Source organism: Neovison vison, chromosome 4 (assembly GCF_020171115.1).
Source record: "Neovison vison isolate M4711 chromosome 4, ASM_NN_V1, whole genome shotgun sequence".
In the NCBI taxonomy this organism is placed as follows: domain Eukaryota; kingdom Metazoa; phylum Chordata; class Mammalia; order Carnivora; family Mustelidae; genus Neogale; species Neogale vison.
The window spans coordinates 198,563,506-198,587,614 of record NC_058094.1 but is presented as its reverse complement, the minus strand read 5'-3'; the positions used below and the strand labels follow the sequence as shown (position 1 = coordinate 198,587,614).

General features: G+C 41.6%; 1 protein-coding gene across 5 annotated transcripts in view; it reads right to left on the bottom strand.

Annotated features, from left to right (window-relative positions):
* Positions 1-4,760, bottom strand: part of ST7 (suppression of tumorigenicity 7) — a 241,948-nt gene extending 237,188 nt beyond the window's left edge. For 3 of the 5 annotated variants that reach the window (XM_044246428.1, XM_044246430.1, XM_044246427.1), the window contains exon 1: positions 4,543-4,760. In XM_044246428.1, coding sequence (XP_044102363.1) covers positions 4,543-4,693 — 151 coding nt within the window. In that variant the 5' untranslated portion in view covers positions 4,694-4,760. Of the gene's footprint in view, positions 1-3,584; positions 3,676-4,542 lie in introns of those variants that run through there. The other 2 variants (XM_044246429.1, XM_044246434.1) reach the window with 2 other exon arrangements.
* Positions 4,761-24,109: the final 19,349 nt, after the last annotated feature.

The window sequence follows — 24,109 nt, the reverse complement described above, 5'->3', positions numbered from 1 at the left end:
GCTACACCTAAATGATATTTATATATCATCTCAGTTCAGCAGTATGAGTTTTGCATCTGTATTTACCATCTTAACACAAAAAAGTTTTGTAATACAAACAAACTTAGGCGTAGTTCAGACTATTACATTTGTTTTCTAGAAGGAATTAAGTAGGATTTCAAAGATCTTTGAAAACTTACTTTTCAGGAAACAGAAAAAGAAAGGGAAAATCACTTAAGCTGCCCGGTGCAAGAGGTGCAAAGGTGCACATTTTAGGAAAAGGTGTTAACACACGAAGTGTTTTAAATTCAGCATCCAGGGTGCCTGGGTGGCTCAGTGGGTTAGGCCGCTGCCTTCGGCTCGGGTCATGATCTCAGGGTTTTGGGATCGAGTCCCGCATCGGGCTCTCTGCTCAGTGGGGAGCCTGCTTCCTCCTCTCTCTCTCTGCCTGCCTCTCTGCCTATTTGTGATCTCTCTCTGTCAAATAAATAAATAAAATCTTAAAAAAAATAAAAATAAAAATAAATAAATTCAGCATCCAAAAATCTTAGAACATAGAGCAGATGAGAAAGTGCTATCGACACTACAGTATAAAGTAAGCTGTTGTCAAAATTTTTAAATACCTATCTATTCTACTGTTTGTCTTGAATAATATCCTGCATGACTGCTCCTATCCACGATTAACTTTCTGCCCTTTTGGAAAAGCATAACTTTAGGATATTAATTCCCTTGAAAACAAACAATAATATAATTTGGGGTTTTTAAAAATCATGTTAAGGGGCACCTCAGTGGCTTAACTGGTTAAGCATCTGCCTTTGGCTCAGATCATGATCTTGAGGTCCTGGTGTCAAGTGCCAAATCACAAGGGGCTTCCTGCTCAGCGAGGAGTTTGCTTCTCCCTCTCCCTCTGGATTCTCTCTCATTCTCTTTCAAGTAAATAAATTAAATCTTCTAAAAAATAGTAATAAATAAATAAGAATCATGTTAAAAGTTCATTTTATTTTCAGTAAATCATGGGACTATTGTAACATTCTCCTAACCAACTCAAGGGCAGAGATCAAAAAATCAATTATCAAAGCTAACCAGTGTGCTATTTCTAATGTTTGTTTTCTCCCTCGTCTTTCTTTTTTTTTTTTTTTTTTTAAAGATTTTATTTATTTATTTGAGAGAGAGAGACAGTGAGAGAGAGCATGAGCGAGAAGAAGGTCAGAGAGCGAAGCAGACTCCCCATGGAGCTGGGAGCCTGATGTGGGACTCGATCCCGGGACTCCAGGATCACGCCCTGAGCCGAAGGCAGTCGTCCAACCAACTGAGCCACCCAGGCGTCCCCTCCCTCGTCTTTCTTAAAATTCATTTTTCATTGCAAGAGCTAGTTGTATATGTGACGTTCTCCCGATGTGGTCTAATAGAATACTCAGAACTTTATCCTTAAATGGTACAGGCTCAATACAGTGAAGGTCAAGTAAATCCAGATGGTAGGAGTGAGCAAGTCAGACAACCATGAAAAGACCCTTAAAGGTATTTTGGAAAATTATACATGATACATTAGTGGCAAAGGTATCCTTGTTCATTAAAGTCTTTTTCTTTTATTATTTTAAATTCCACATGGTTCATAGTTCTCTGAATCTAACCTGAACTTCCAATTTTTGTGACTTTGTTTGGGAGGACCACTTTCTGCATCCCCAACTCGGAACCATGGAATTCTTTTCACCCTCTGAGGTTCAGTTCAAGAGAAGCTCCAACTGCCTTGCTCTACTCCACCTGCATTATGAAAAGTCGTTCCCATGTGATAAACCCCTAATATAGCCTGAGTTTTACAAATCTGTATATATTTTCCATCATAGCACCTGTGACAACATCTAATGTGTAGCAGACATTCAAGAAATTTTTTTTAAAAAAGCAAATTGAACAAAACATATTTACCAAAAAATAGATCAAATGAGGTTAGAAATACGAGAGTAGTCATAAGTAACCAAGCTATTGAGAATATGTCAAGCAGATATCCAAAACAACTATGGAACATTTTTAGCAGATTCCACAATCTTACAAAGTCCAGAGTTGGGCCTGAGTCATGGAAGCCCTGGGCTCCTGGCTGCCTCACCAATCTGTGCTGGTGTCCTCACCTTCCCTGAGGAAGAAGACCTGTGCTACCCAAAGCTCCTTAAAAGCAGCACTAGACTCAGTGACCTTTTCAGGGACGCTCGCCTTCACTGCCACAGGAAGAGCAAGCACAACAGGGCTTAGGAACAGCAAATATTAGTCCCAACAGAATCCACTTACATCACCCTGGAAGCCCAAGTTCCACCATGAGAAGGCCCAAAGGCCCGGATTTCCCCCACCTTCTCACAAAAAATAGCAAAGAGGTAGTTGTCTCTATGCTTCTCCTTTTACCTTCCTTTATGACTAAAATGTGCATAAAACCACACTGAAAACAGAAGCCCAGACTAGGGCAAACAGCCTCAGACCCCCTCCATACTATACCTGATGAGATCCAGCCCTGATGGTTTGTACATCTTTGTATTTTCTACCTCTTATAAGCCCAAATAAGCAACAATCCTATACTAATTAACAAAAGGATTTGTGAGATATGCCAGATTTAAAGTTGTAGGGAGAACATCCAACTACAGTATTTTCTTCCTTAAAAACTACATGGTTTCCCAGTAGGTCTTCTGCTTCTTGCTTGTTCAGCACAGAGCACTCATGGGCACATGAACACATATACACACACAGATGATTATTTAACCCACTTTTTAAAAATGTTGTATGCAAGTGTGTATTCCAAAATAGAAATTTTGAATGTGTATTAAATGAGAAACATTCCCATTTTTTAAAATCCTACATTAAATTTTTAGGGAGAAAAAAATCAAACCTGCTTATCAATAACTATAGGATTCCCTTACCACATATATTCAAATAACTTCTTAAAATCACAGGGCTCTGGACTAGAGGTATCTTGGAGATATATTTGCCTAAACCAAGGAAGACTGTACGTGAAAATCGGCCACTCTCAAAGAAAAACAGCTAGAAGGCCATGGTCTTTGAGATGACTAAATCCAAGGGCTGAGCAACACCTATTAAAATGGCAGGATTCTAGGGTGCAGAATCCTGTCTTCCAGGGACACTAAGAAACAAATGTAAATATGAACAGGAGTTCAAGAGTAATCAAGATACCCAAAGTTTAGAATTTAAAGGCACAAGTATCTAACAAAATGAGCATATTATCCAAGTGTTCTAAAAAATTATTCTAGTGCAGTTACCACCACACAGGACAACGCGTTACCAAACCTGGACTCCCAGACTATGTAAATCACACGCCAGATGGAATATATACATTACACACCTATTCGGGACTGTAAGGATTTTCCTCGAAAGTATTGTGAAACTTAAAAATTACAAATTAAAAAAAAAAAAAAACAAAAACTATCTGACTTGAGTCCCACAACTACTTCCAGACTTCAAAGAAGAACTGTAAACCCTTTTTCAAAATCTACTTTGTGTTTCTCAATGGTCTCTGGAGCGTTAAGGCTGGTGTGGATTTTCTTCGTGGCTGTTTTTAATGACTCGGTCGGCTAGCTGCCAGTTTATTGAGATCCTGGGCTAATTACCTTCTGCACTTACGACCGTGAGGAGGAGACATGCGGGGCTGCCTTCGTAGCCTGCGGAGCTTTCTCAAAGACACCGGACAGGGCTAGTTACCAGAGCCTACTGCGGGCGGGGAGAGGGTGGAGGGAAGGGTAGGGATCCTCGAAAACCATCACGAATTCGATTTCCCGTCTCTCCTTTTGTCCCTCTGACATTCCGTTTGGTCACCCGACACGTCATCCGTACCCCTAACAAGGTGGCCCTCGGCCCATGGAAATCCGAGCCACGCCGTTCCCCTCGCAGCTGCGAGGGCTCAGATACGGGCCCCCGAGGCGCCGCCGGGGCAGTCGGACTCGGCCGAGCCGGCCGAGCCGGACTCGGCCCCGGCTGAGGGGCTTCAGCGCCGGGCAGCCCGGGGCAGCCTTGACTCGGAGGCGCCCTCAGCCGGCCGAGTGCCGCCAGCTGGGAAGAGACGCCTGGTCCGACTGCACTTAGGATGTTCGGCAGCCCCGGCCCACAGGGTGTGAGGAAGGGCACGGTCTAACTTGAGGAGAACCTCGGGGTCCCCGCTCCCACACCCGAGGGGGACGCCTGCCTACGCTCCCGACGCCTGCCCTTCTTCGCCCGGCGACCGGCCCCCGGCAGGGCGGCCCCATCGGGCCGCGGTGCCGTAGCCGCCTGCCGGGCCCGCCTCGCGGCGTGTGCACGGCGCGGCTCCACCTCCGCAGGGTCTCGGGGCTGCGGGGCCGGGAAGGCCGCCGGCCGCCCCCACGCGGCCCGCGGACCCCGCAGCCCGGCCACGCCACCTGAGGCGCCGCGTACTCGGCGGGTGGCCGCGGGCGTCCAGTGCGCGGGCCCTGGCGCGTCCCCGAGCGCGCGCCCGGCCTCCCGCCCCCGCCAGCCGCGGCCCCGCGCGAGTTGCACTAACTTTCCGGGGCGGGGGAGGGGCGAGCGCCGCGGGCCCCGCGGCCCCGGCCTTACCTGTGCTCAAGTTGTCGTTGATTTTCAAGGGCACCCGCAGGATGTAGACCAGGAAGAGCACGATGAAGAACCACACGGTCCAGAGATAAGTCCAAGACCAAACTATGCAGGACTTGAGCTGCTCCAGAAAGCCCGTGCCCGCTTCAGCCATTTTTCAGCGCTGCTTTCTGCTGCCGCGGCTCTCGGTGTCTGCCGGGATGATTCACCGGCCCAGAGGCGCCGCTCGCGCCGCCGCCGCCGCCGCCGCCGCCGCCGCCGCCGCCGTGGCCCGGGCGCCCCCGGAGCCCGCCCGCCGCCCGGGACGCGGGCGCGGCGGGAAATCGCGCGGGCCACGGACGCGCCTACCTTTCCTTTTCCCGGCTTATTGCTAACTCTCTGGAGGCCCCTACATGTGGCTTTCGTGGAGGGATCACGTGGCCTCTGCCCCCTCACGTTCTGATGCCATTTATATTTATTGTGCTAATATCTAGAAAGACAAGCCAACTGGGTCGCTGAAGGGAACTCTTGACATGTAATGATAACTCACATATGTTGAGGGTTTACTCTATGCCAGGCACAGTTCCAAGCTCTGTATGATCTCATTTAACCCCTTCCAACAATCCCCATTGTGTAGACAGGGAAACCGAGGCACAAAGCGATTGAATAGTGTTCCTTAAATTTCAAGCCAAAATTCAGTTGCAGTGTGATGGATGCCACACATCCATCTATAAAGGTCTCAAACGCTCTACACTCCACTCCTTGCTTTGAGAATTCAGGCTCAAAGGGATGGATAAACCCAGGGCAACTAGGACAAGATAGATGTGCTCCTGTCACTGGTTAGTAGGCCAGAAAATACATCACTCTGCTGAGCAAGATTTCGGTTGCACATGCTGTTTACCTTTGTTTTGTCTTCCTCAGAGCAGCACAGGGATTTTCCAAAAAAAATTTAGCAAGAAGAATGTTTATCCCCTCATTTTTGGGGGTGATCACAGTTCAAACAACTCTCAGCCTATTTTTAATATTCAATCTCTGGGATAATTTTGGCTTAATCGGAATGGGCTACTTTAAGCAAGATTATTACAAGTGTTTTTGTCTGGGCTGAATAAAAATGTTGCCTTTACCAAGTGAAAGTTGAAAGTCTGTTTCTGGCCAAAAATAATTTCACTATCTATATAGTGTAATTGCAGGTTATCCTATCTACAGCCAAGACATTTTTTAGAATTCTGAGATTCAGCAGAATATTTTATTATGAATTTAGCTCTGCTTACTTGTAACATAATAAAACAAGCTCCTTTAACTTTTTACATGCAAGACATATTTATGGCATACATAATAGAACTCCTCTCACATTTTCACTAATTCCAGTAGAATTAAACAGCATGAACCATCTATTTTACGTTATGATTAAATAACCACCAGAGGGGTGCCTGGGTGGCTCAGTGGGTTAAGTCTCTGCCTTCAGCTCAGGTCATGATCCCAGGGTCATGGGATCAAGCCCCAAGTTAGGAATCTCTGCTCAGCAGGGAGCCTGCTTCCCCCTCTCTCTGCCTGCTGCTCTCTCCACCTACTTGTGATCTCTCTCTGTGTGTCAAATAAATAAATCTAAAACAAAACAAAACAAAGCAAACAACAACAACAACAAAAAAAAACCCACCAAATTCTTTGCAGTAAAACTTCCCACTTAAGTTGAATGAACATCCTGGAGCCTAGCTTTTTGCTGTCAGTGAACCTTGAAGAAGGGACATAAATATAAATCAGATGAGCCACAATTTTCTGATCATCCACTAGGCGCTCTTGGTGGGTCAGCACTGTCTTATTCATTATTGTCTCCCGCTGGTGTGCAACCAGGGGGTGGGGGGGCTGGTTGGAGTTGGAGACAGGTCTTTGTTCTTGGACACAGAAGTGAGAAATCATGATCTTTTGGCAAGTGTTGCTGCTTCAGTGTGGCTGGAGGGCAGGCTCTCCGTGGGATGGTGTCAAGAGAGATAAAGCCAAAGAAGGTCTGATTTTGAAGGGCCATATAGAAACACAAAGGTGTTTACTGTTATTTGGCACTGCACACATGAATCCAAATGACCAATTTAGAGATATATGTAAGCGGGGAGGAAAGAAATATTTAAGAAGGTAAAATTGACAGGCCTTGGTGACTGATAGAATAGGCAGGATAATGATAAAAGGTAAAGGTCGGCTCTTGAGTGGAACCAATCATGAAATAGTGACAAGATGTGTCTAGCCTCCTCTTGACCATTTCCCAGTGAAATGGCCCACAGTTGCCCCAAGCTTATCACACCCAAAACTCACGTCCAACTGCTCCTCCTTCTAGAGTCCTGGGAATGAGCACTTCACTTCTAGCTCCCTCATTCAGAAATCTAACCATTATCCCATCCAGCTGGGATGGGAGTCCCTCTCACTCACCTCCTTTCCTCTCCACATTCAATTGGGCATCAAAACTTCAAGGTCCTGTCTCAGATTTGTCACTTCTCTCTATCCTCCTGCAATAGCCTTTAGTTTCTCATAACCTCGTTATGTCTCACAGAGAACAAGGTGTGGGCTCCTCACCTCCAGTTCCTCCACCACCAGAACCAGCACCACCATCCCTCAGCCCTGCTCAAAGCACCTTCTTCCATACTTCTCTGCCAGAGTTACCTTCCAAAGTACAAATCTTCTAACTCATTTCCTGCTTAAAAATCCTTCAAGACCCTATCTACTCTACTCCTACACTACCCCAAAGGATAAAATCTAGATGGCACTCAAGGCAGTCCTACCAACTTACACAGCCCCATCTCCCATCCTAGGCACTCTTTTTTTTTTTTTTTAAGATTTTATTTATTTATTTGACAGAGAGAAATCACAAGTAGGCAGAGAGGCAGGCAGAGAGAGAAGGGGAAGCAGGCTCCCCACTGAGCAGAGAGCCCGATGCGGGGCTTGATCCCAAGCCCCTGAGATCATGAGATCATGAGAGGCTTAACTCACTGAGCCACCCAGACGCCCCCCTAGGCACTCTTCATACCACCAGCATTTTGGCAAACATGCTATCCTCATCCATGACTTTCTACCTGCTCCACAGGACCTGCCTATAGTATACTTTTCTGTGATACACTTCTCTCCAACTTTCCCTGGCACAATTGCCTGAAAAACGCTTATTTAGAGATGCACTTAAAATATCACCTCCTTTGGGGCACCTGGGTGGCTCAGTTGGTTAAGTGTCTGCCTTCAGCTCAGCTCCTGATCCCAGGGTTCTGGGATCCAGCCACATGTCAGTCTTCCTGCTCAGCCGGGAGCCTACTTTTCCCTCCCCTCTGCCTGATGCTCCCCCCACCCACCGCTTGTGCTCTCTCCCTCTTTCTTTCTTTGTCAAATAAAATCTTAAAAAAAAATCACCTCCTTTGTGACAACAGCTCCCTCCTGCCTCCCAGAGTTCAGTCTCTTTCCTGAGATGCTGCACCAGGAAGCTTGTGGTAGGCTGTTAGAGCATAGGATTGGAGCCAGATGATGATGGGCTCTATTCTTTTTTTTTTTTTTTTTAAGGTTTTATTTATTTGACAGAGAGATCACAAGTAGGCAGAGAGGCAGGAGCAGAGGAGGGGAAAGCAGGCTCCCTGCTGAGCAGCGAGCCTGATGTGGGGCTCTATCCCAGGACTCGGGGATCATGACCTGAGCTGAAGGCAGAGGTTTAACCCACTGACTGAGCCACCCAGGCACCCCAATGGACTATATTCTTGATCCTGCTATTCACTACCTGGTTCCTCTTTACAACTGACTGAGTTTCCCTGAGCCAGTTTTTTCACCTGTTCAATGGGTTCCACTTGTACCGATTACAAGGGGCTGTTGGGAAGATTTGATGAGATGTCTACTGAAAATGCTTAGCACAAGGCCTAGTCACTATCTTTCCTCTCTGCTAACTGAAGTCTTTAATGTTAGGTAATATGTTATTGTTGTTTATTTTAGTCCTCTTTACCTCCTAATACAAATAGTGCTGTGTTTGGCACATGGTACATGCTCAGTAAATACTTACTGAATTTGTATAAAGGAATTAAAATCAATTCAATGAAAAGAAATTCCAAATCTTGTACTTTATAAAGAATATAAATCAGACATTTAATTCAGGGGTAGAACTTAAGATTTGGTCTTCCTGTCATTTGATGAGCTTATCTTGAAAGTTTGCTTCATGAGGTGTAACTACTTGTGGGTTGTATAATAGGAGTTAAATCACCATTAATTTATGGGGATTATGTAAAAGCAGTATATTCCTAAATTCCTCATTAATTTGTTTATATGTTTGGTTAAAATGTATATCTTAGTCTGGTAAAATACTTGAACTAAATAAGAAAACAAGATATTAGGGAAGAGCTTTCAAAGTTCTTTAAAATTTTGGGGTGCCTGGGTGGCTAGTGGGTTAAAGCCTCTGCCTTTGGCTCAGGTCATGATCCCAGGGTGTTGGGATTGAGCCCTGCATCAGGCTCTCTGCTCAGCAGAGCCTACTTCCCTTTCTCTGTCTCTGCTTGCTTCTCTGTCTACTTGTAATTTCTGTCCAATAAATAAATAAAATCTTTTAAAAAAAAGTTTTAAAAAAGTTCTTTAAAATTTCTTCTGTAGTGTTTCTTTTGTAAGTGGTGTTTGGGAGTGTATATGTATATATTGGCTCTCACAGTCTTTAGTTTTATATGTTGTCATAAGTTTAAGAACCTAATTTTGTAAGTGATTTTCAGAGTTTATCTGAGACTTAAATGCAAGAAATAACTGTTCTCGGGGCGCCTGGGTTGTTCAGTCATTAAGTGTCTGCCTTTGGCTCAGGTCATGATCTTGGGGTCCTGAGATCGAGCCCTGTGTCAGGCTCCCTGCTCAGTGGGAAGCCTACTTCTCCCTCTCCCACCCACCCTGCTTATGTTCCCTCTTTCGCTGTGTCTCTCTCCGTCAAATAAATAAATAAAACCTTAAGAAAAAAAAAGAAAGAAAGAAATAACTGTTCTTGATCTAACAATTCCACTTCTGGGTATTTATTTGAAGAAAATGAAAACACCAATCCAAAGATATACATGTCCCTGTATGTTCATTGCAGCATTATTTACAGTAGCCAAGCTAAGAGTCCATGGAAGCAACTTAAGGACCCATGAGCACATGAATGGATTAAAAAGATGCAGGGGGTGTGTGCGTGCGCGAGCGCGCAATGGATATTATTCAGCCATAAAAAAAGAATGAAATCTTGCCATTTGCAACAACATGGATGTACCCAGAGGGCGTTATACTAAGTGAAATAAACCTGCAGAGCAAAACATAGTTAGTGATTTCTTTCATATGTGGACTCTAAAAAACAAAACAGAAACAGACTCATAAATACAGGAAACAAATTTTTGGTTATCAGAGGGGGAGGAGCAGGAGGTGGGTAAAATAGGTGAAGGGGATTACAAACTTCCAGTCATAAAATAAATAATTCATTGAGATATAATGTAGAGCATAGGGAATTGAGTCAATCATAGTGTAATAACGTTGCATGATGACAGAAGATAACTAGATTTACCATGGGGATCATTTCATAATGTATAAAAATACTGAATCACTTTGATGTACTTGAAACTAATAGGATGTAGTATGTCAATTTAACCTCAGAACTAAATAAACAAATAATAATAATAATAATAATAAAACATAGTTAAATTAAAAAAAGAAATAACTCTTAACTCTTTGGTTTCTCTTTAAAATAAATGAAAAAATCTCACCCACGTTAATTGGTTGAATTCATGAATTAGTATCATGTGTTCATAAGTAATATCCTAACTAACTGCTTATCTTATTTCGTGACTTATTTAGAGCTGAATAAGAGCAAATCCAACCTCGGTAGTTTTGAGAACCAGGAGAGCAGACAAACAGGTTTGGAAGGGAATTTGCCATTTCTAACTTCTTGAAGACAACATACTCTCAGAAATTTTGAAGGGATGGTATTTCAATGATCCATATGTAGTTGAAAAGATGATTTAGGAATGACCCCAAGATGTAATAGTGTAGGTATAAGGAAGAATGCAAACATACATTTCATCTTACTGCGAAAGATTCACAATGACTTGGCTTAGAAATTATATGATGAATTACAATCACATTTACTTTTGTCCCCCTTATTCTTAAAAGGATACCTTAGTTTCTATATAAAGCCTTTCACAGACATGCCAATACTTGGTGATATCCCTGATCTGTTGTTTGTTTGTTTGTTTTCAAAGATTTTATTTATTTGACAGACAGAGATCACAAGTAGGCAGAGAGGCGGGCAGAGAGAAGGAGGGGGAAGCAGGCTCCCCGCCCAGCAGAGAGCCCGATGCGGGGATCTATCCCAGGACCCTGAGACCATGACCGGAGCAGAAGGCAGAGGCCTTAACCCACTGAGCCACCCAGGTGCCCCTCCCTGATTTGTTTTAAAAAGTCAAAATTATTTGAATAAGGTAAGATTTGTTGATGTACAGAATAATTCTGGTAGCAAAAATGCAAAATAGAATTCTGATCAGAGCCTTGTATAAAGAACCTGAAGGCAGCCTAACCCTATCTTCCCCCTAAAATCCTGCTCCAGCCAGTGGAGGATGGTTCTTCATTTTCAAAGAAAAAATAAAATAAAATTCCTTTGGGAAGTAGAGCATCAACATAGCCCTCTCGTTTACACTCCTGAAATACAGTCAGGAAAGAAGACCAGAAGAAGATGAGTGAGATTAAAAAGAAAAAACCTGAGACATAGCAGAGAGATCACATGTATTCAGCAAAACAAGACCAGAAATATATACTAACAAACCCTCTGAAGTTCTTTCTGATCGTTTGTTTCCTAGACTAACTCCTATGTGAGGAAACAGTGTTATTCCCTTTACTTACTCTATTTATTCCTTACTAGTATCTTTACTCTTGGGAAGATATCTAATAAGATGGGATCTTTTTTCAGTTGCACTTTAATAGTATAGAAATGATAATAGCATACTTTTCTTCTTATTCTTGATACTCAAACTAAAATTTTTTAAAAATGTACGTAGCACTGGTAATCAAACTAAAAATCCATTGACTGAAATTTACTGTGTGTATAAAACACCGTCAGTTATCCCAATTTTATATTTTACCTAAAAACTGCATATTTGGGGGCGCCTGGGTGGCTCAGTGGGTTAAGCCGCTGCCTTCGGCTCAGGTCATGATCTCAGGGTCCTGGGATCGAGTCCCGCATCGGGCTCTCTGCTCCGCAGGGAGCCTGCTTCCTCCTCTCTCTCTCTGCCTGCCTCTCTGCCTACTTGTAATCTCTCTCTGTCAAATAAATAAATAAAATCTTAAAAAAAAAAAAACCTGCATATTTGGGCTCCATGACTGGCCAGAATTTCAGGATCCAGAGTCACATCTAGGCATCTCCTTGTTGAAAATTATAGGATTTAAACAAACAAACAAACGCAGCACTAGTGTTAACCACCATATAAAATAATTCCAAGTATAAAAATAGTATGCTGTCTATAAACTTACTTGCTATGCACATAGCATGTTCTTCTGTGATTTTGGCTTCAAATTTCAAACATTCAAAGCACCTGAAAATAGAGATACATCATTTAAACAAATAATTTGTTGCATAGGGAGAAAAAATCCAGAAATCAGGTTACAATGATATAGAATTATTGGTAGGATGAAAAAAAATCTGATAGCCATGACACAAGCTTAAATTTGTTTTTATTGATACCAAGCATTTATTCTCAAATGTCTTAGAATTGATTCCATCTTTAACCAAGATGTATTCCATTACATTCTATTGGTTACATTTCATTTTGTTCTCATTTCTAATGCGCAAGGCTATACTTAGGCATGCAGACTGAAGTGGAAATTTCACGATCATCTGGTATATTTGGCCTGTGTAGAAATTTAATCTAAAAAATGGAAAGAAAGAAAAATGATTTTTACCGTAAAATACCTTTCAAGTTAGTGTTAAGTCATGTGCTTGTCCGCTCCAGCCAAATTAATTCTATTTCTAATATTAATGCTCACCTCTTTTCTTTATTTTGCCTTGAAAAAATTATTCTAGGTTTCCCTTCTATTTTGCATTTCAACGCTATTGCACAGCTGCTAAATTTAGTACCTTATACACATTTAACTATAATGGGTTTTATCTCCTTGTTAATAATGACAGTTAGTGAACGTGGATTATAATTGAAGCTGTGCCTTCCCTTGAGTCTTCCCTCTCTCTAGAAGTTATCTCTATAGTACAATTTTTACAATAAAATTTTTTTCTTTTATCAAAGTTTGTCATTCTTTCTGAAAGCTGAAGATGTCTACATACTCAATCAAGCCCATTTGAATTAACTTGTCAAGTTTGATTGGATAAACTGTAGCAAATAACTTGCTATGGCCTAGATTTAATTATCTGCTCTTCTATTTCTTGCATGCATTGCATATTTATTCACACTTTTATTCCAAAAGAGGCACTTATCTTGGACTCCCATATTTAGACACATTTATCAATGTGTCTAATATATCACTTTAGAGATTTGTTCATTGGTCCGTGTCCTTTTATTAGATCCCTTCCTGGGCCTAGCACAGGCTTGTATGCTGAATTAAATTGAAATCATGACATTGAACTAGGGCATAAGGGAGGTAGGGTTGTTTGATTTTTTTTTTTTTAACCTCTCAAACAGATTGATATTCTAAGCTTACAAACCAGAAGACTATGTGATTTGCATATGTAATATGTGATTTGCATATAAGAAAGGACCAATGCATGTATATGACAGGGGAAAATATTTCAGTTGGAGGAACCAGCCCCTAAGGACCCCATTACCTGACTTCCCATGACTGAGAGCATTCCGACAGAGAGGGGGCTGACCACCAGCCTCATCTGTAAACTGGACACAGTAATGGCCTATGTTTATCACGTAGGAAGGGACTCTTACAGAAGAGGGGAGGGTGCATGAAGTTTTCTGGGACTATCCCCATTTTAAAATGGTTAAGTCCCACATCCTGGAAAGCCCCTCAGTCACAGCTGGGCTAAAGGGCCTCAGAGTTTTCTTGCAATTCCTCAGACTCTAAGATGCAGGGCTCCTCTAGGGCAAAACCAGGAGGTGGGGTGTAGTGTGTTTTCCACACCTCCTAGTGGGGCTTCTCTCTTCCTCCACTGCCGAGGGCCTTCACTTCCTCCCTTGTCTACTCCCAAAATCTGTTCTTGCGACTCTGTGTGCATAAACAAAATTTATGTCAGCTCGAAAAATTCCTCTTCCTAGTGGTGTTGCCACACATATCAGATAGCAAAGCCTTAAAAGAAAATAATGCTTCCCAAATGTTTCAAGACATCAGCAAATTTTGGGTGTCAGGGGGCCCTTACTCCACCTTAATATGCTAAGTTTAATCCCATCATACCAGGTAAGGATAGATAGATGAGTATATTATATACATTTGCAATAAAAAAAAATCACAGCTAAGAGCATATATCCATAAACAAACTAGAAAAGGTAAACAATCTATACTGCTTCTTTAATGACTAATTTACTTCTTATTCACCTATTTTATTGTTCACGAGGGCTCTAGAAAACAAGTAATAACAATAAGCAAGGTTTTAACAAAAAAATGTATAGGAAACTTAATTTTGAGAAAACTATTCTCTTTCCCCAAAATTAAGATTGCCATTTTAATATAGTTCACAGAAAGTTCTGAGTTCCAAGAAATTATAGATGGACAAAATGGAGGTAAGTAAATTAAACTGCAAATTCAGACACTAACCAGCTGGGGTAGGATTTGAATCATGAGGTAGTAGAAGCAATCTGGAATTTGGTAAATGAATATATAGGCTTAGAGACATCGTCTCCATACTTCAGCTAGCAGTAAAAAAAATATATATACATATATATATATTTATTTATTTATTTATTTTCCCAAAGTATGTTTATTTATGTATTTGTAAGTTAGTATGTTCCACAATACCAATAGAGTATGTACACAATAAAAATAAACATACAGGCACTTCAAAGGTGACTTGAATACAAAAGTTTTAGCATTTCTAGCCTAAAACCTAACAGAGTATCTATGTATTTCTGGACTGCCTGCACTCCACTTTAAAAATCAGTGGTTTGGGGTGCCGGGGTGGCTCAGTTGGTTAAGCGCCTGCTTCTCCCTCCCCCTTTGCTGCTCCCTCTGCTTATTTTCTCTCTCTCTCTCTCTCTTCCTCTGTCAAATAAATAAAATCTTTAAAAGAAAAAAAATAATAAAACACACATCTGTTAACTTCAATATAATAAAACACACATCTGTTAACTTCAATATCTAAATCACCTATGCATCTATTGTTATTGTTTACTTGAGGTTTTTTTCCTTCCTTTCTTGACCTTATGTCTAAAGATATGTGTAAGAATTTTTGAATGAATGTTTAATCTTGCTTATAAAAAGAATTCTAGAGGCTGCTCCAGATGGCATCTTCTACTAGAGAGAGGTTAACTTTTCCTCTGCTAGGGAGAGTGGATGTGTTAAAAATTCATTTTTGTTTATGACACTTGTTGCCATCAAGATATGAGATTGGCTAAAACATTTTGAAGATACACTGTTCAGGGTGTCAAAACAAAACAAAACAAAAGGAGAAAAATGGTGCAAAAAGGCTGATTCCCAAACAGTTCTGGGACCACTTAATAACTAAGTTTCCTGGTTACATCATGCCAGCTCTATACCTTGATGACTATATGGTTTACTGAAGCCTGTTTCTTTCATGCAGATTTTTCATATTAAGGTGGTAGAGCATGTAAAATTTCAGAATGTAAGGCTTTCCTCCAGAAGCAAGTTAAACAGAGCAAGTTAAACACACTCTCTTAGCATCTGTTTCAATGCATGTCAGTATTTGGTCTGACACTTGCTTTCATTTGAGGATATTACCTGGTGGCTAGGATGTTGAGGCTATAGGGGAAGGAGAGAGAAGAACCATAGTTATATACAACTATTCAGAGCTATTCATATTCACCAGAAAAAAAAAAAAGCAGTGGTTTTTGCTTTATTCAGTTCACAACTTGAACCAAAACAGTCATCATAACATTTTAAAAATGAATATGAGGAACCATGATCTGTATACCTCCTGTTAGCTGACTTTTTAGTATATTTGCCGCTATCAGTTTTTCCATGCATAATTTTTACATTGCTTTAATCATTTTCTAAGTTCATTTTTTCAGGCTGCTCTTATACATTGTTTTAAAAGATTTGTCCAGGTTAGTATACAGTCTTCAAAAGCACTGTATTTAATGTGTATGATATTCTGAACAATATAGATTTTTTTAAAAGATTTTATTTATATATTTATTTTAGAGAGAGAGGACAGAGAAGGGACAGAAGGTTAGAGAAAGAGAGAATCTCAAGAAGATTCCCCGCGGAGTGTGGAGCCCAACGCAGGGCTCGATTTGCACAACCCTGAGATCACCATAGGAGCGGAAATCAAGAGTCAGACGCTTAACCAACTAAGCAACCCCATAAGCAACAAAGAATTTTTAAACCATTCCATAATTACGCTTACTAATATTTTGCTCTTTTAAGCAGTTCCATGAGAAGATCACTTTATTTATAAGTTTTTATTTTTAAATTTAGAGTTATTTTATTGGGATACCTATTCAGAAGTGGATTTGGCAGTCAAAGTCAAGGACATTTTCAAGTTGACCAGTTGTTCTTCAAAAGCAATTCTTGAAAATACCACTCCTCCTGACTGTATCATATCCTAAAAACCACAATGTTAAGTTATAGGATAGTTGCAAGTGATTGTGCAACATGCGTTATGAATTTGACCTTGTGACTGAGCTCTCAGTCAGCCCTGTGGCATTGTAGTCCTGCTGGTCAGATAGGTCATTGCCTAATTTCCCTTGTAACTAAATTTTTTTCACCATTCATTTACTCAAAGCTTTGTAACAAGCATTTTGGAAGAAAAACTAAGGAAATCCGTGCACTTGACAACAGGAAAGTTACCATCTTAAGTTTCTCCTAAACCATAATACAAAATTATTTCATCCTCAAGCAACAACAGGCATCATCTATCAATCTATTAGAAACAATTCCAGAATTTGCAAACTTAAATCATTCTACACTGCAGGCAACAATTAACTCTGTATCATCCAAATGACACATCTTCCCCTTAGAAATTACAGTTCATTGTCAAGAGTCTTCATTCATTCTTTAGCTAGGAAAGAGTCAATGAAAATTCACTCCGAGGAGCAACCCTTCACCGAAACAAGTTTTTCTGGTTAAACTGCACCCTATTTGATTAATTCTCTAGGGCTGCCATGAGGAATGACCACACACTTGGTGGATTACAACAACAACATTTATTCTGTCAGAGTTTGGGAAGCCAGAGGTCCGAAATGAAGGCCTCAGTAGGGCTGTGCTCCCTCGGAAGACTCTAGGAGACAAAGCGCCTCGCCTCTTCCAGCGTCCGGGGCTTGCTGCAGCAGAGCTCCGGTCTCTGCCTTCTCTACTGGGCCCCCTCCTCGTTGGTGTCTCAAATCCTCCCTCTACTTTTTTCTTATAAGGATACTTGTCATTGGATTTAGGGCCTGCTCAGATAATCCAGGATGATCTCCTCATTTCAAGATCCTTAGCTTAATTACATCTATGAAGACCATTTTCCAAATAAATGAATCTTCACAGGTTCTAGGGATTTAATGCGGATGTATCTTTTGGGAGAGTGGGGGCACCATTCAACCCACTACACCATCCAACCTCCACCTCATGAGCAAAAAATCCCATTCACCATGCAGACCTTTGTTCCCTCTTTTTGAGTCACGAATGACAGCCTCAAAATGTGGTATCTATTTAAAATAAAGTGCTATTATCCTTGGTTTATTCTACAGCTACTAAAGAAATTAGGTTATTATAGCCAAAAGCAATTTAAAATTTTCACTTTGGTTCTTTAAAAGGTTCTTCAAATCTTCAGCATCCATAGAGAGGGCATTTCAAATTACCAGAGAATTCTGATGCACTACTATTCTACTAATCCCAACATCTCCTTTGAGTTTTCTTTCTAAGTATAACTGAGGGAACCTAAGACTTCAGAAACTGTTTTTCTTTTCTTGAATATTTTAACTTTCCTTGTGGTATTACTTACTTAAATTAGGATAACTTTCTTTTTGATATTATTTACTTAAATTGCTAAGGAATGTGGATGCAACTGTATGTGGCTACAATCTGAGAATTTTTAAACATTTTATAAGTATTTTTTTTTTTTTAAGGATTTTATTTATTTATTTGACAGACAGAGATCACAGGTAGGCAGAGAGGCAGGCAGAGAGAGGAAGGGAAGCAGGGTCCCCGCCGAGCAGAGAGCCCGATGCGGGGCTTGATCTCAGGACCCTGGGATCACAACCAGAGCCGAAGGCAGAGGCTTTAACCCACTGAGCCACCGAGGCGCCCCATCTTATAAGTATTTTCATTTCTTCTTTATACATGAAAAAATAAAACACATTTTGAACTAATTACACATGGTAGACTTCTAAATAAAATTGGGAATGTGTCACTTTAAAATGCTGCCTTTGGTTCTTATTTTATCTGAAACACCCAGGGATTATTGAAGTAGAACTCTGAGGTTACCCATGGTGCCATCTTGGGCATGACACTTCACTTTTCCAAATCTCCATTTCTTCATCTGTCGAGGTTGACTAATGCATCACTCACAGGATTAAGTGAGTTTCCCCATGTAAAGCTTCTAGCAGCGGGTGAGTGTTCATTTCCTCTTCCTTCCTGAGGAGCTGGCTAAATTGGCTATTATTAATTGACTAATGCCTTTCTTTAATGGTTTCTTCCTGCTGTTTTTCGTATTTTCAGTTTCAGATTGTGCTTTTGCCAAGGCCATCAGTGATGCAATTTAGGCTAAGGCTAAAGAGCAGACCCAGAGAAGCAGTTAGGGGTGGCCACTGGCTCCAAGCAGATGCTTGCTGGAAAACAGCCTCCCCAAGGATTCCTTTCATCCTTGCAAAGCTGCCATCTCCCAGCCAGCCAGCTTTTCCTCCCCTCCAGTCACTTGCCTGAAAGACAACGAGAAACAAGGAATCTTGTCTGCAAAGGTCAATTCACTGTATATTAGACTAGTATACGTCACATAATCTTACAAGAGGAATAATTACGATAAAAGCATAAAGGGATTATACTCTAAGTCCAATAGGAAAGATAACACAGGTTTGAAATTGCTATGAAAGTATAAGAACAGGGGCGCCTCAGTGGCTCAGTCTGTTAAGCGGCTGCCTTCGGCTCAGGTCATGACCAGGGTCCTGGGATTGAGCCCCAAGTGAGCTGGGCTCCCTGCTCAGTGGGGAGCCTGCTTCTCCCTCTCCTGCTCGTGCTCTCTCTGTCCCTGTCAAATAAAGAAATAAAATCTTCAAAAAAAAAAAAAGTATAAGAAGAATATGCTTACATTTTTCTCTTCTCAGTCTTCACGCTATTGACGTATATTTTACTTTATATACATTATGGGTCTGTTATAACCACCCGCAGCCCTACATTGTTAATATTTTTGTTTACATAGTCAGTTATCTTTTAAAGAGATCTAAATAATCAAGGGGTACCTGGCTGGCATAGTTGGAAAAGCATGCGGCCTTGATCTCCAGGTCATGAGTCCAAGCCCCACGATGGGAGCAGAGATTACTTAAAGAAATAAATATTTAAAGAGACTTGGATAATAAGACAGAAAGCACTGATCCACATAGCTATTGATTTCAGTGCTCTTTGTCCCTTTTTGTAGATCTATATATATATTTTAAGATTTTATTTATTTATTTGAGGGAGAATGAGTGAGCGAGAGCATGAGAGAGGAGAAGGTCAGAGGGAGAAGCAGACTCCCCAAGGAGCTGGGAGCCCGATGCGGGACTCGATCCTGGAAGTCCGGGATCATGACCTGAACCCAAGGCAGTTGCTCAACCAACTGAGCCACCCAGACGCCCTGTAGATGTATATTTTTAACTGGTGTCAATTTTTGTCTGCCTGAAAGAAGTCTTTTAACATTTCTTCTAGTGCAGGCTGGCTGGTAATGAATTCTTTCATTATCAATGATGAATATCAGTGATATTCATTATATCAATGATAGTTTGACAGATTTTTCTTTTAGTATTTTATAGATGTTTCTCCACTGGCTTCTCACTTACCTTGTTTCCAACGAGAAGTCTGACGTCATCCACATCTTTGCTTAACACTGTTTAAAGTTAAGGTTAAACATTAACACTTAACAGTGTCCCCCAGCCTCCTCCTTGCCCCGTGGCTGCTTTTAAGATCTTCTTTCTCTTTATCCTTGGTTTTGAGCGATTTGGTTATGATGTCCCTTGATACGATTTTCTCCATGTTTTTGGGGCTTGGGGTTCATCGAGATCCTTGGAACTAAGAGTTTACAGTTTTCATCAAATTTCATCATATTTGGAAAATATCTGGCCATTATTTCCTGAAATATTATTTCTGTTTCCCTCTCTCTCTTCCTTCCTTTGGCCACTTAAAATTATCCCATAGCCCACAGAGAAGTTTCTGTTAAATTATTTTTTACTTGTGTTCCATTTTGGGTATTTTTCTATTGCTTTATCTTCAAAACCACTGATCCTGTCCAGAGTCTTTTTCACTTTAGACATTGTAATTTTCACTTCTGGAAGTTTGATCTGTCTCTTATTAAGTCTTCTATGAACAGTATTCATCTTTTCAGCATATGGAGTTATAACAATGGTTTTAAAGTCCTTATTTGCTTTCTTAACATATGGGTCAGTTTCAGGTCTGCCTTTATTGATTGATTTTAATCCTCATTACTGGTCATATTTTTCTGTTTCTTTGCATGCCTGGTAAGTTTTTATTGGATGTTAGACACTGTGAATTTTACCTTATTTGGTGCTGGCCATTTTTGTTTTCTTGAGCTTCTTGGATACAGTTAAGCTACTTGAAAACAGTTTGATTCTCTCGTGTCTTGCTTCTGAGATTTGTTAAAAAGGATCAGAGCTGTGTTTAGTTGAGGGCTATTACTTCCTGCTACTGGGGAGAGGTTCTTCGGAGTAATCTATCCAATGCTCTGTGAATTATGAGGTCTTCCAGTTTGCTGAGGGGAAACAGGCAATATTCTAGCCCTGTGTCAGCAATGGGTACTTGTCTCTTTAAGCCTTAGTGTAAGGTGATCATCTTTCCAACACTGAGTATTTCCTTACACCTGCACTCTTCAGTCCTCTGCTGAATATTGGTGGAGGCGCTTCTGCAGATCTCCAGGATTATCTCTGTGCAGCTCTCTCCTTCCCAGAACTCTTTCCTGTGAATTCCAGCTGTCTCCTCTCCCCAGACTCTCAGCAGTGTCTCATCAGTGCAGGGTGTCCACCAGGCTCTGCTTCAGTCTCCCCTCCAGATACTGTACCCTGAAAACTCTCTGAAGACAGCAGGCTGGGACAATGGTAGGGTTCATCTCATTTGTTTCTCAACCCTTAGGAATCACTATCCTTCACTGCCTCATGATCCATGTCTTAAAAATTGTTGTTCCAGGGGCTCTTGGGTGGCTCAGTTGGTTAAGCGTCTGCCTTCAGCTGGGGTCGTGATCCCAAGGTCCTGGGATCGAGCCCCACGTTGAGCTCCCTGCTCAGCAGGAAAGTCTGCTTCTACCTCTCCCTGCTCCTGCTCTCTCAATCCATGAAATAAATAAATGAAGTCTTTTAAAAAAAATTATTGTTCCCTATGTTCTGTCCATTTTGTTTTTTCAAGTGTGAAGGTAAATAGATTTACAATCTATTAAAATGTCCCCAGCCCATGCCTGGTGGCGTGGGGGTGTCTGTGTCTATATTTGCTTGCACAATGGCTCTCGGGAACAGGGCCTCCAATGACACCTTGACCTCCTCAACCTCCTTGGCCTCCACAGTGGGGTCATCCAGGTGGTCATCCAGGTGGTCTGGGTCTGAAAAGCCAGGCCCACACCCTAGCAGCCTCTAAGGGCCAGGAGGCCCCGCTCCTGCATGGCATGTGGTGCTGGAGAAGCTGGGTGGGAGGAGGGCACCAGGGCCTGGTGGCAGTGGCCATCAGGGGATTTAAAAAATGAGTAAGCAGATAAGTAAGTAAATAAATAGATATCCCTAAAATAACTATAATAAGGTTTATAATAGAATGAGTCTTTGAAGAGAAGTACAAATCAGGCATTATAAGGATTCCAAAAGAGAGAGAGAGAGAGAGAAATTAGTTTGCAGAAAGCTTTTTGGGAAGGGATAGCTCTTGAGTCAGGTCTTAAGGTGTGGATTTGCACTTGCAGGAAGGGCATATACAGGTAGAAGGAAGAGAAAAAGAGGCAATTCAGCAAAGGGATAAGTAGGGGTGAAAGGAAGTGAGCCTTATAGTATGGATAGTTTCAGGAAAATGTTTCTAGGCGTAATTTTATTTATTTCATAACTCACAAGAGAAAGTGTTCCTGTTCTATGGATGAAATGATCTATTCTTATACTCGAAACAACAATCCTTTACAGATTACTGGCTCTACCCCATGCAGTTTAGCTGTCTTGAGTTCCAGTGTGTTCCTTAATTCGTTTTGAAGGGTTTTTCGAGTGCTGGTCAATGTAGGTGCACGGGCTACACTGGTGAACAAAAATAAGACCTCCGGCCTTGTGGAGCCTACATCTCAGGACAGGTGGCCTGCAGAGGCGCGAAGGCGAGGGGAGACAAGGAACAATCATCATGATACAGAGTCTTTTCACACACCTTAGTCATTTTTAAAGATAATCCTCACGTTTCTTTCACTTAACTCCATAAGTTAAATGGTTTAATTTGCTGGATGACTCGTAACCGAGTCTGCTTCTTATACACGTTCATAGGTGCCCTGAGGAGGTGGAAAGAATTGCTTTTAAAGAGCACCTAATAAAAATAAACTGTACACTTGGAGGCCAAGTTTAGAATTCAAAAATAGTATTGTTACACTGCTGATGAATAGGGCTTCGTGAGTGCAGAAATAGGTTGGGCTCATTGGTAGGTACCCTATGGCTGAAAGAAGAGTGTCGTTCCATCTTGTCCTAAACTGTGCTGGTTAAAGTTAGGCTTCACTATCATCCTGATAGAAACATAATCTCACTGGCCTACAAAGCCTTCCCTTGCTTCTCTGAAACAGTAATCTTCCTTCCCTGGTACTCACCAGAATGTGTTGTTCATATCTCCCTTTGGCCCTTTATACACTATCTTTGTTGTGTTGGAGCTTTACTTATGCAAGCAAGTTAGAAGCATCGGTTCTGGGTTAAGCCTCTCTGGATTTGAATTCCAGCTGAATGATAACTAGCTGGATGATCTTTGACTATGAAACCCATACAGAAGCTTCAATTCCCTTATGTATAAGATGAGAAATAATAGTACCTACTTTATATGGTTGTTCGAACTAAATGAATTGTTTAGGGCATTTAGTGCAAGACGTACTTTAAAGTATTCGATAAATGTGTTATCTTTTGATTTTTCCCATTTAATAACGTAAAAACTCTTCTTAGCGTCCCAGCTGTACAACAGCAGGTGATAGCCTGGCTTTGGCCCACAGGCCAGTTTGTGGAGCACCATTCTGAGCCTCCATTAGGTGAGTTGAAGTTGACAGCAGGACTGACTGTACACAAGTAGGAGATGGGGTAGAGGAGCCTCCGCATAGCATTTAAGTCTTATTTGATGTCCAGTTCTCTCTACCTCTACCCTTGTGCCTTCAACAATATTCCCCTTTACACACACACACAGAGTTTATAGGTCTTGCTTAGCATCAAGAGTAGAAGGAAGGGGCACCTGGGTGGCTCAGTGGGTTATGCCTCTGCCTTCAGCTCGGGTCATGACCTCAGGGTCCTGGGATCGAGCCCCATGTCTTCGGGCTCTCTGCTCAGCGGGGAGCCTGCTTCCCCCTCTCTCTCTCCGCCTGCCTCTTTGCCTACTTGTGATCTCTGTCTGTCAAATAAATAAATAGAATCTTAAAAAAAAAAAAAAGAGTAGAAAGAAAATCTGGCTCAGTTAATATTCTTTCACTACATTTGCTTTTGTCCTGTAACTCTCAGATCCAGGCTTTGAATGGAAAGTTCAGGACTTTATATACCCTTGTTTCCTGTTTCCACTTAGGCAGTTGTAGCTTCATGTCCTCTGGTCTGAATAAGATTTGAGGAAGCAGGGGTGAAGAAACATGAAGAAACAAAGCAATCAATATGCCAAGCATCATCCCACTGTAGAAATAAATGAGTTAGTGACAGACTGTCCTAGGGATATGAATGGAACAAGTTCCTTGGCTGCAAAATAACTCAGTGGGGGATGGGCAAGACTACTTGAGCTAGGTCCTTTGGGAAAGATCTCTCTGAGGTGGAGATATTTGATCTGAGACCTGAAGAACAGAAAATGCAAGCCACCTCCAGGGTGAAACAGAGGAAGCGGGGGTGAGGGGAACCCCTGGGGAGAGGGAACAGAATGCAAAATGGCCCAGAGGTAGAGAGCACTTAATGCATTCCAGGAACAAGGAGGAGGCCAATGAAGAGGGGTCAGGAAGGGAAGACCAGAGCCGGACAATGTGAGACAGGGGAGGCAGGCAGTGATCTTGTGGACAAAGGTTGTTGAAGACCTTCAAGCAGGGAGGGGAAATGACAAGGTATGCGTTATAGAAAGATCACTCTGCTAAGGCTCCACAGGAAATGGACGGGAG